An 11,265-nucleotide genomic window follows, 5' to 3' on the forward strand; every position below is an offset into this window, starting at 1 on the left:
GAAGCTCCTGTCGTCAAGTCAAATTCCTTGTGTGTGTAAACATACTTGGTAATAAAGCTCTTCTGATTCTGATTCTGATAATAAAACCTGCAGTAATAAGGCTCTCGCGTTTTCTCGCGTTCCGCGTGTATTTTGAGCCTTTCCGCTGCCCGTCACGCTTCGCCCCGCCCATATGTACGTAACGCGCATGCGTACTGCGCCCGTGTAGAATCCAGCAAGCGTAGATATGGCGGATCTCTCTCTGGATGAAGTGATTCGTCGCCGCAGTTTTAACGCCAGAGGAGTCAGTAAGAGGTAAACGCGTCCAGACGCTTCAGACGGCGTTCATGTAAACCGCGGGGGCGTTTCAGCCTAATTCTTTGTTTATAAACGCAGTCGTGTAGGCTGAGCGCAATGTCCCGCCTTCTCCCGCCGCTGATTGGTTAATATGCCCGTTTGAGCCGCGCTCTGATTGGCTGACGCGTCCTGCGCGTTTCTGTTCGCGGCTGTTTTTACAAACAAACAAACCTCGTACCTTGTGTTAATTTCATTAACTTCGGCCGTTCTTTCACATTATCGACACCTCTCGCGTGAACTAGAACACGTAACGCAGCCGTGTTATAACAACACGACGTGCTTCAGAGATTGATCGATGAATCGGCCGATATCCGTCGAGCGACAGAAGTGAGACATTTCACATACTTTTGATTCAAAGTACCTGTTCATACACATTCCCTTTTTAATACATGTATATTTTAATTTTGTGTCACAGAGACAAATTCCCTGTGTGTATGAACACTTTGAAAAACAAAGTTGATTTTGATTAGAATTGGGAATTCATCTTTAGGAATGAAGAATCTGCGTTTCAGCAGGTTTGTTTGCGTCCTGTTGGTGTTTCCTGTGTAACTCTGCTGTTGTCCCGCCCACAGGCCCATATATGGCAGAGGGGCGGGGTCAGTGGGCAGGACCTTCGATGCCCGCCAGAAGATCGGCAGCAGTGACGTCAGACAGCGGCTGGGAGTGGGCGGAACTACAGGAGGTAAGCGCGCTGGGACTGACGGAAGCTCTGGTTTATTCAGACTCTAGTGTTGTTCATCGCTCTGTCCGTCTCCAGCGTTCCAGGTAAAGGACGCGAGAGAGAAGCTGGGACAGAAAGACGCACGGTTCCGGATCCGGGGTCGAGGGGGCGGAGCCGGAGCCGGTGCAGTACAGGACGCGCGGCAGCTGATCAACTCGCGCAAACAGCAGCAGACTCCGCCTCCGAGCGTGACGCCCGTCAAACCCACGGGAATCCCTCACGTCCAGATCCACAACACCGGCCCCGTCTCTGCCGGCCCCCGGCCCCAGAACGCCAGAATGGGTGTGGCCCTGCAGCCAGGAGGCGGGATCACAAAAGTAGTGGACGCACGCGATAGGTTGAGCTTAAAGAGGAGCGTCCCGACGGCGTCCAATCAGAGCGCAGCGCCTCTGAAGATCACCAAAACCATCCAGGTGAGCAGATGAGCGGCGGTTGTTACGACTGAGATATTGATCAGCATCACATGATGACGTGTGTGTGTGTGTGTGTGTGTGTGTGTGTGCGCAGCAGAGGCCTGTGGGAATGACCAGCGGGATCCGCTTCAACGTTCCCAGTGCCGCCGCTCCGGTGAGACTCACACATCAGTCACCACACCATTCCTCAGAAACACTTTCATAATCAGCAGTGCTTTCAGATGACACTGTTAATCCATTAGTCCGTTTTAATGAGCGTACGGAATTAAGCATCACATAAAGTCTGACGGTCACTAGGGATGCGCCGATCCGATATTCATATCGGGTATCGGCTCCGATAGTGCCATTTTTCTCGGATCGGGTATCGGTCAGAGAGAGCCGATCCAAATCCGAGAGGAGTTTGTTTATTAAGCGTGCAGAACAACAACCCAATAAAGCATTACAATAATCTAACCTTGAGGTCATAAACGCATGATTTAACATTTCTGCATTTGACATTGAGAGCATAGGTCGTAATTTAGATATATTTTTGAGATGGAAAAATACAGTTTTACAAATGCTAGAAACGTGGCTTTCTAAGGAAAGATTGTTATCAAATAGCACACCTAGGTTCGTAACTGATGACGAGGAGTTAAAGGGTTAGTTCAGCCAAAAATGAAAATTCTGTCATTAATTACTCTCGTGTTGTTCCAAACCCGTAAGACCTTCGTTCATCTTCAGAACACAAATTAAGATATTTCTGATGGAATCCGAGAGCTCTCAGACCCTGCGTAGACAGCAACACAACTGAAATGTTCAGAAACGTAGCAAGGACATCAGTAAAACAGTCCATGAGACATCAGTAGTTCATCCGCAATTATACGAAGCTACGAGAATACTTTTTGTGCGCAAAGAAATCAAAAATAACTATTTATTCAACAATTCTTCTCACCCGAGTTACGTCTTCAGCCATTTTAGAGAGTATCTAAGAACGTAATCTGCGTAATCAGCGTTGTTTACGCTTGGGGGAAAGCGTGCGTATGCATTGTGATACTCTCCAAAATGGCTGAAGACGTAACTCGGGGGATTAATTTGTGTTCCGAAGATGAACGAAGGTCTTACGGGTTTGGAACGACATGAGAGTAATTAAAGACAGGATTTTCATTTCTGGCTGAACTAACCCTTTAACAGAGCAGCCATCAAGTGTTAGAGAGTGTTCTAGGTTATTACATGCAGAGGTTTTAGGTCCGATAATGAACTCCTCTGCTTTTTCAGAATTTAGCAGTAAGAAATTACTCGTCATCCAGTTTTTTATATCGAGAATGTATTTCGTTAGTTTTGCGAATAGGATTTGTCACTTCCCCGATCGGGCCACTGCAGCGTCGTCACCACATTTGATCATTTGCATGTGTTTTTAAGACTTGTTAATTAAAAAATTCAAGCAATTAAAAAGCATTTGGGTGTGAAAGACAACTCCTTTCAGTACTCGAGCGCTGTGTTCTGTGCTGAGCCGTCTGAACGAGCAAATACATACAAAAGTGTGTCAAAATACCTGTCCTGGCAAGTAACTCTGTAGCTTTAACTGATTAATCTATATTGAATTTATACACTGGAGTACAGATGCAGCGGACATTTTTTGTTTGATCTTCTGTTCCGTGCTTGCTAGTGTTGCTTTCGTCAACGAAAATTATGACTAAATATCGTCGTCAACGAACCTTTATCACGTGACGAAAACGAGACGAGACGCAACGTAAATGCTGGTCATGTGACGATGACTATAATTAAATGTATAATGCAATATTGTTGACGAATAAAAACGAGACTAAATGTGGTTTACAAAATAAAAACTATGCTAAAATGTCTCTTCATTTTCGTTGACCAAAACGAGACGAAACGAAATGTTATAACGTTATTTCGTCTCGTTTAGTCGCGTTATTATTATTTTGCAGTATTTCTGTTTCCTGTGTCTCACTTCAGGGGCTGCATCAGGTCACACTGCGCAGACGCAGGCGACATCACTTCCTCAAGCCCCACTTCTCACCTCAAGCATTATTTAGAGCAGTGTTTCCCAATCGGGGTGCCGTCTGTCGAGAGCAGGGGTGCCGTATAAAAACGTTATTATCATACTTAGTCTGTAAACGGCCACTAACAGAGGCCAGAGATGCTGAAGAAGGACACAAAGAGGAGGAAATACTGTAGCAGGCAGAACAAGATCACTGTTCACGATGTGCGAAATATAGGAAGAAAATCCAAATATTGAATTTTATATGAATGTGTTTCTGAGGGGAACGGAACTGACTGTTTTCAGAAATGGCGTTTTCTTTTCATTTGGTCTCCGTATGATGCATTTAAATTAGTGTTAATACGCGCAGCGCTGCTGTGTTTACAGCAGTAACCAAGGAAACGCTGTATCGCTGTACCATAAGCACCGCTTGCTGTCAGAGAGTGAATCTGCGTCTCATTCAGCCCACCTGCTGTTACTGTTTCATACAGTTTTATGAAGCATAATTTCACAAAGCTAAAGTCAGGTTATTCTGTTTTTGCTTCAGATTATGAAATGATACAGTCTAATATAAATCAAACATTGCACTTTTTTTTCAATTCATGATTAAAATGCTAAGTGTCTGTGACCCGTTAAAAAATACTAACATTTGTTTCCCGGAGGTTAATGTTACAAAAGCAGCAAACAACAGAACATAAGGATCACATGGTCTTCATCACGCACCTGCAGCGCTTCTGCCAGCGGAGAAAATCATCATACATATATATATATATATATATATATATATAACGAATAAATATGCCTATACGAGAAACATATTTTTACTTAAATAATAAATTAAGAAAATGAAAGAAAAACTGTGCAAGTAGCCTAGTATGCAGAGTTTTGGTTCATTGTTGTGCTGCGCGAAAGGAAACCAAGACGGCAGAAAGCGGCATCCTATTTTTCATTAGCCGTATTTTACAAAAGCACAAAGATTTGTTTTTATTGTGAATGTACACAAAGGCAAACCTTTTACAATTCCGATTATCTTTATGATTAAAGGAGTAGTTTCTGTCAGAAGGAAAAAACTCAGGTGATTGCGCCGGCGCCGCATGCGCGCACACACCTTGACAATGCAGCCTGTTCATTATCATCATACAATACAGTCAGTCAAACATTAAAAAAAAACCTATATAGTACAAAAAATATACTAAAATCTGTGCCGTTAAGTGTTGTCACCGTACCGCCGTGATGTTATGCAAAACATTTTGTTTTACGTGCAGCGCCAGTGACGTAGGCTACATAATAAATAATATTTTGGCATTCAAATACATCGCGAATACAGAAACATTTGATTTTGTGTGGAATGACAGACCAAACGCTGGTTTCAGTGTCGTTTTAGCCTAAATGAATTCGTTTTGGCTTGTCGTTTAGCTATAGCTTCTTATATTTCTAATTCTTCTTCTTTTCTAAATACTGTTAATTGAAAGGCTTTGTTGTGGAGTGACGGGAACGTTAAGTGTTGTCACCGTACCGCCGTGATGTTATGCAAAACATTTTGTTTTACGTGCAGCGCCAGTGACGTAGGCTACATAATAAATAATATTTTGGCATTCAAATACATCGCGAATACAGAAACATTTGATTTTGTGTGGAATGACAGACCAAACGCTGGTTTCAGTGTCGTTTTAGCCTAAATGAATTCGTTTTGGCTTGTCGTTTAGCTATAGCTTCTTATATTTCTAATTCTTCTTCTTTTCTAAATACTGTTAATTAAAAGGCTTTGTTGTGGAGTGAGGGGAACTAAAATAGCCTAGCTATGTTTACAGTGTTTATTATAATGTTTGTAAACACTTTGCGTCTGCATTAGGCCTATTTCTGAATGAAATGATAAAATGCGACTTATACGCGACTTATGTTTTTTCTTTCAAAAACACAATATTTTTTATATGTGTAGCGTGTTTTAACCATGCAGCAAATCTTTTTAAATATTCTGATAAATTACTGAAAAAATTAATAAATGACTTTTTAAACCATTTAACTGATTGTATTAATCGGTCAAAATTCTTACGGTCGGTTAACAGTTAACCGGTTAAAATGAACATCCCTAATTGAAGTTTATATGAATGTGTTTCTGAGGGGAACGGAACTGACTGTTTTCAGAAATGGCGTTTTCTTTTCATTTTGTCTCCGTATGATGCACTTAAATTAGTGTTAAAGGGATAGTTCACCCAAAAAAATTAAAATGTGATGTTTATCTGCTTACCCCCAGGGCATCCAAGATGTAGGTGACTTTGTTTCTTCAGTAGAACACAAACGAAGATTTTTAACTCAAACCGTTGCAGTCTGTCAGTCATATAATGCAAGTGGATGGGAATCACGGCTTTGAGAGTCAAAAAAACATACACAAACAAAACCAAATTAAACCCTGCGGCTCGTGACGATACATTGATGTGAAAAGACACAAAACGATCAGTCTGTGCAAGAAACTGAACAGTATTTATATCGTTTTTTACGATATAAATGTCCTGAGCACGTTCTCAACAGCCTTCTTCTTCTTCTTCGTGCTTTATGGCGGATCACAGACTTATAAGTGCATTACTGCCACCTATCTCTAAAATGGACCATTGACACTATCTACAATCTCAATTAGGAATGTCAATGGTCCATTTGAGAGATAGGTGGCGGTAATGCACTTATAAGTCTGCGATCCGCCATAAAGCACGAAGAAGACGCGAACGCACTCAGGACAGTTCGGACATTGCGGTGTATAAGAGGTAAAAAAACGATATAAATACTGTTCAGTTTCTTGCACAGACCGATCGTTTTGTGTCTTTTCACATCAATGTAAAAATGTTAAAAATCTCTGTTTGTGTTCTACTGAAGAAACAAAGTCACCTACATCTTGGATGCCCTGGGGGTAAGTAGATAAACATCACATTTTCATTTTTGGGTGAACTATCTCTTTAATACGCGCAGCGCTGCTGTGTATGTGTAGTTTAATACAAAGGACCGAAAACCAATCACAAAGAGTAGGCTTCTTTCTTCATTTAAAAACATGAGATACAGTGGGATGGGGAAAAACCGCCATAATGTCTTTAGACATGATTTTTAAAAGTTGAACATATAATTTGACATGGCTTTCTAAACATGCCACTCTCTTGTGCGAGACGCGAGTGCAACGTTGATAGATGTCCCTCTAGAACAGCGGTTCTCAATTCCAGACCTCGCGTACCCCCGCTCTGCATGTTTTGCACGTCTCTCTTTGTTAACACACCTGATTCAGATCATCATCTCGTTAGAAGTGAGCTGTATTCCGATTGACCTGGTCCCTACACAGTGTCCATTGCTCCCTACTCCCTGAGCAGGGGAAATCTGTTGAAGTTTACTTCACTTCGGAATATTCATTTACAGATTTGCGCTGCGCCGCTGCCTGCAGCGTCTTCACACACAAACGAAACTTACTAGAGAAGCGTGAAGTGGGACATAATATACCTCTGTAAATAAATACGATTTAAATTCACGTCTCGCACACTTAAATGCCCTTTGTCTGGAACATATACGCTCCCTTCAAACTGGAATCATGGCGGAATATCCGGTAATGTCCACTTCGCAGGGCACTTACAGTCAAATATAACAAACATCTGAAGCAATAAGAGAAACATACAAAAAACCGCTGCTCTAGAAAATGAGATAAATATGCGTTCTGTGTGAACTTGGTTTGAAGTTTTGACGTAAACAACAACATCTCCACACTGATGCTCTCGTTTTCCGCAATATATTGAATGAACAACGTAGCAGCGCCGCATCCAGTGGGTTCAACTGGATAGGCTAACAAAAGCATTCAAATGCAATCAATGACACACACATTGTCATCGCATCTCGTGCACCACTGATAAGGCTGCCTGACGGCTGACGCTGACCTAAAATTCGAATGCAACATTCTCTTTGGATTTGAAACTTTAGGGATCTTATCTATTCACGAACAGCTTGTAACACTCCAAAGAGAAAGGGAAACTTGAAATCGCATCATATGACCCCTTTAAACCACAGTAGCAAAAATCCTTAGCGTTGATCCCTGGGTATGTTTCATCGGGTCGCGAAGAAATATAGAGCTGAGTATCATCAGCATATTGTGGTCAATAGCGTCGAATGCAGCACTAAGATCCAATAGCACTAATAGAGCGATACAACCACAATCAGATGATAAGAGCAGGTCATTTGTAACTCTAATAAGAGCAGTCTCAGTACTATGATATGGTCTAAATCCTGACTGGAAATCCTCACAGATACCATTTATGTAGTAATAATAATAATAATAATAGTAATAATAATAATAGGCCTAATAATATTTATGTATGTCTAATTGACAAAAAAAAAAACTTTATCTCTTACTTTAAATTGGCTAAGAAATAAAATACACTGCTGGACAGTAACCAATCATTTGTCTTCTATAATATTTTTGATATATATTTTAATTACCCACAATCCCCTGCACCCGCTGACTCCCACAATCCTCTGCATCTGTAGGCCTGTCTGGTTACATGAACGTTCATTTGAAATAAAGTTTGCAGTGAGTTAATAATAGAACTGTGAGTGATAATTGTGTGTTTGTTGCTAAAATAAACCATTATGCTGCACTGTGTGTGTGTGTTACTCCTTGATCTTAGTCTTGTTTCATGTTTTAATTTCAATGTTGGCATATATTATGTACTACACACAAATGAATCATATACTTATATCGTTTACCGTCTGAAGTCTTTTACAAACAATAAAAATGTGATTTGGTGACTGAATTTCTTGCAGTGGATGTGAGATTCGGCAATAAAACAATGAATAGTAAAGTCGAATGGATTTGTTTTCCAGGGATCCAGCGCTGACGTCACGGCACAGGTCACGTGACGGCCGGGGGCGGAGACAGGAGTCACGTGGTGCCGGAAATAAAGTGCGCAACTGTTTCTCGAGGTGTTCTGATTGATCGCCGGTCAATAACACACTCCGTTATCAAATAACAACGCGCAGAAATTAATATCTGTTTTAACTGAGTGTTAATCGACATGACGCTGAACCGAAACCATCACCCGAACGGAGGAGTCCTGATCCAGGCCGGAGAGAGGTAACGTTATTCAGCATGTCTGATCATTATCACGATATACAAGAACACACACTGATGACCCTTATATGACACTCTTCATATCATATATACATGTGTATTACATTATTTAAATGTATTCAAAATATTACTTCAAATAATATTCAGCTGTGAATAAATGTTCCGCTGTTTTCTTGATCAATAACAAGTGTACATGTGATCTTATCTGTGTCCTTTGTTCTGTCAGGTCTGATGTCATGAGTGATTGTAGTTTGCTAAATTAATTCATGTAAATCGTGTGATTTAGTTGGATAATAACTCTCGCAGTTAAAGCTGTGTGATTTAAGATCAGATCAGTGTGGAGTCAACTCTTCTTCTTCATCATCATCATCATCATCACAGACAGACAGATGTGTGGGTGATTTCTGAAGGAACTGTAGTAACAGTGTTTGTTCACATGTGTTGATGAGAAACTCTGAGGTGCTGTTCTGGGAACAGATGTGTGCTTGAGTTCCCAGTGTGACCTCACTTCCTGTTTGCATCCTGCTCTTTCAGCATCTTACGAGAATGCAAGAACGTCGAACTTTCCTTCAGTGACGTCACGCCCAAAAACGACCTGTTCAAGGGGACCAAGAAGGGCTCCGTCTACCTCACTCAGTACAGGGTAACTATAACCCACCCAAACACAGATTAACTAATCCATAACATGTCCAAATACAGGTTAACTGATCTATAGCCCACCCAAAACATCTTAACTAATCCATAATTTATCCAATTCACTTTAACTAATCCAAAATGTATCCAAATACTGGTTAACTAATCCATAACCCAGCCAAACAGAAAGTAACTAATCCATAACCCACCCAAACACATCTTAACTAATCAGTAACCCACCCAAACAGGGGTTAACTGATCCCACACAGACACCGGTTAATCAGGTGTGCGTGTGTTTCAGATGGTGTTCGTCAGCAGCACGATGAAAGAGAAGTTCTGCTCCCTCATGTTCCCGTATTACCTGATGAAGAACTGCAGCATCGAGCAGCCAGTGTTTGCTGCAAACTACATCCAGGGGTTGATCAAAGCCGAGGCGGGAGGTACGCTGCTTTACCCAGCATGCACCTGCTGCACACTCTCGTTATTGTGCTGTGTTCGGCTCATGCTCACCTGTGTCTCTCTCTCTCTCTCAGGTGGATGGGAAGGTCAGGCCAACTTCAAGATGTCTTTCCCCAGCGGAGGAGCCATTGAGCTGGGACAGCACCTCTTCAAACTGGCCACCAACGGTCAGGAAACAATCACTGAGTCACTGAATCACTGCTGATGTTGTATGGTCATGAACCAGTGCTGAACTGTTTTATGAAGCTCTATCTGTGTGTCTGAGGCATTACATGTGTATTTGAGCTGCAGGGTGGAGCAGATCAAACTGAAATGATGATGATCTATCAATCTTTTACTTTTGATGCTTGAATGCATTTCAGTATATAAATGTGTGTGTGTGTGTGTGTGTGTGTGCAGCGTCTCGAGCTCCTCCGGCTCAGAACGGAGCGTTCGGATTGGCTGCAGGGATGAACGGATACGCCAGTCCAGCCATGCCGCAGCCGTACCCGTACCCGTATCCCAGCATGCCACAGGCCGGGTACAGCCCCTACCCACAACCCCCCGCTGCAGGTACTGTCAGACTGGCTGAGCTGAAGAATCACACGCATGTCTGCATAACGGATGAGCTGTGTAACTCTGTGTGTGTGTGTGTGTGTGTGTGTGTGTGTGTGTGTGTGTGTGTGTGTGTGTAGGTGTGTATCCCAGCGCTCCCATGTACATGGCTCCTCCTCCTCCGTACCCCGGACCTCCTCAGGACTGGTGTCCTCCTCCAGGTAAACACACACACACACACACGTGTTGGGATCAGATCTGTGACGGGTGTTAACAGCAGCTCTGGTCATTGCGTTCATTCATTTTTTTTATTTAATGTTTAAAACAGAAATATGAAAAAACCACACCTTTTCCGTTTTTTTCAAAAAACAAAGAAACAAGAGTTCGCCTTGATTTTGATGATAAACAGATATATCATCAGAGCTGTGTTTATTGTCTTCATGTTTCATGGGTCAGAGCGTCTCTAGCTGTACTGAAATCTGATGGGATTTCCTGACTGTCATAAGTTTAATACTTCTATGAGTCTCACTTATGAAACAGACGTTACATGAGTGTGTAATACCCTTTAATGCTCACATCACCTCATAAAAATAGAAAAATAATACTATAGTACTTTGTAACGCAGTAACTTGAGTATTTTATCAGCAAACTACTTATTTACTCTTAAGTCAAATAATTTTTCAGTACTTTTATTTGTAATCAAGTAAATTATTCCTTAAGTAACAATACTTTTACATAAGATCAGTTTTTTAGTACTCTCTCCACCACTGTATATATATATATTTCCTTGACTCCTGACCCAGGGTTTGAGCTGCACTGCAGTCCATTCTTGCCATTTTCTCACGTTTCTGTTTACAATATTAAATCAAAAAAGAATGAACACAAGCACACGGACCTCACATGATCTCTGTCTGTCTGTGATTCTCAGCAGCTCCAGGAAATGCCAAAGCAGCAGAAGCAGCCAGCAGCGCCTTCTATAATCCCAGCAACCCTCACAGCGTCTACATGCCCATGGTGAGACACACACTCTCTCACACACACACACACACACACACACACACACACACTCACACACACACACACACACACACAC

General features: G+C 41.8%; 2 protein-coding genes across 5 annotated transcripts in view; both read left to right on the forward strand.

Annotated features, from left to right (window-relative positions):
* The first annotated feature begins 159 nt into the window (after positions 1-159).
* On the forward strand, positions 160-1,714 carry LOC107661083 (polymerase delta-interacting protein 3-like). Of its 3 annotated transcripts, none has more exons than XM_016450530.1 (4): positions 160-294; positions 909-1,018; positions 1,094-1,470; positions 1,568-1,714. In XM_016450530.1, the coding sequence occupies exons 1-4, from the start codon at positions 227-229 to the stop codon at positions 1,673-1,675; spliced, it is 663 nt and encodes a 220-aa protein (XP_016306016.1). In that variant the 5' UTR covers positions 160-226; the 3' UTR covers positions 1,676-1,714. The 3 variants fall into 3 exon arrangements, with proteins under 3 accessions (XP_016306016.1, XP_016306015.1, XP_016306017.1); XM_016450529.1 differs by having other exon boundaries at positions 162-294; positions 1,565-1,714; XM_016450531.1 differs by lacking the exon at positions 160-294 and adding an exon at positions 309-663 and having other exon boundaries at positions 1,565-1,714.
* Positions 1,715-8,333: 6,619 nt separating this feature from the next.
* The window catches only part of wbp2nl (WBP2 N-terminal like), a 7,562-nt gene continuing 4,630 nt past the window's right edge, over positions 8,334-11,265 (forward strand). The window contains exons 1-7 of one of the 2 annotated variants that reach the window (XM_016450521.1): positions 8,334-8,549; positions 9,081-9,189; positions 9,481-9,619; positions 9,713-9,805; positions 10,038-10,190; positions 10,313-10,393; positions 11,101-11,186. In XM_016450521.1, the coding sequence (XP_016306007.1) occupies positions 8,491-8,549; positions 9,081-9,189; positions 9,481-9,619; positions 9,713-9,805; positions 10,038-10,190; positions 10,313-10,393; positions 11,101-11,186 (720 nt within the window). In that variant the 5' untranslated portion in view covers positions 8,334-8,490. The remainder of the gene's footprint in view (positions 8,550-9,080; positions 9,190-9,480; positions 9,620-9,712; positions 9,806-10,037; positions 10,191-10,312; positions 10,394-11,100; positions 11,187-11,265) is intronic. The other variant, XM_016450522.1, reaches the window with a different exon arrangement.

Source organism: Sinocyclocheilus anshuiensis, unplaced genomic scaffold, assembly GCF_001515605.1.
Source record: "Sinocyclocheilus anshuiensis isolate Anshui unplaced genomic scaffold, SAMN03320099.WGS_v1.1 scaffold2803, whole genome shotgun sequence".
Lineage (NCBI taxonomy): Eukaryota > Metazoa > Chordata > Actinopteri > Cypriniformes > Cyprinidae > Sinocyclocheilus > Sinocyclocheilus anshuiensis.

Bases quoted from the DNA above. Each gene is read 5' to 3' on its own strand.
- LOC107661083 (XM_016450529.1), top strand. From the start codon at position 227: ATGGCGGATCTCTCTCTGGATGAAGTGATTCGTCGCCGCAGTTTTAAC. The intron at 295-908 runs GTAAACGCGTCC...TCCCGCCCACAG, and splicing joins GCCAGAGGAGTCAGTAAGAG to GCCCATATATGGCAGAGGGG. The intron at 1,471-1,564 runs GTGAGCAGATGA...GTGTGTGCGCAG, and splicing joins AGATCACCAAAACCATCCAG to CAGAGGCCTGTGGGAATGAC.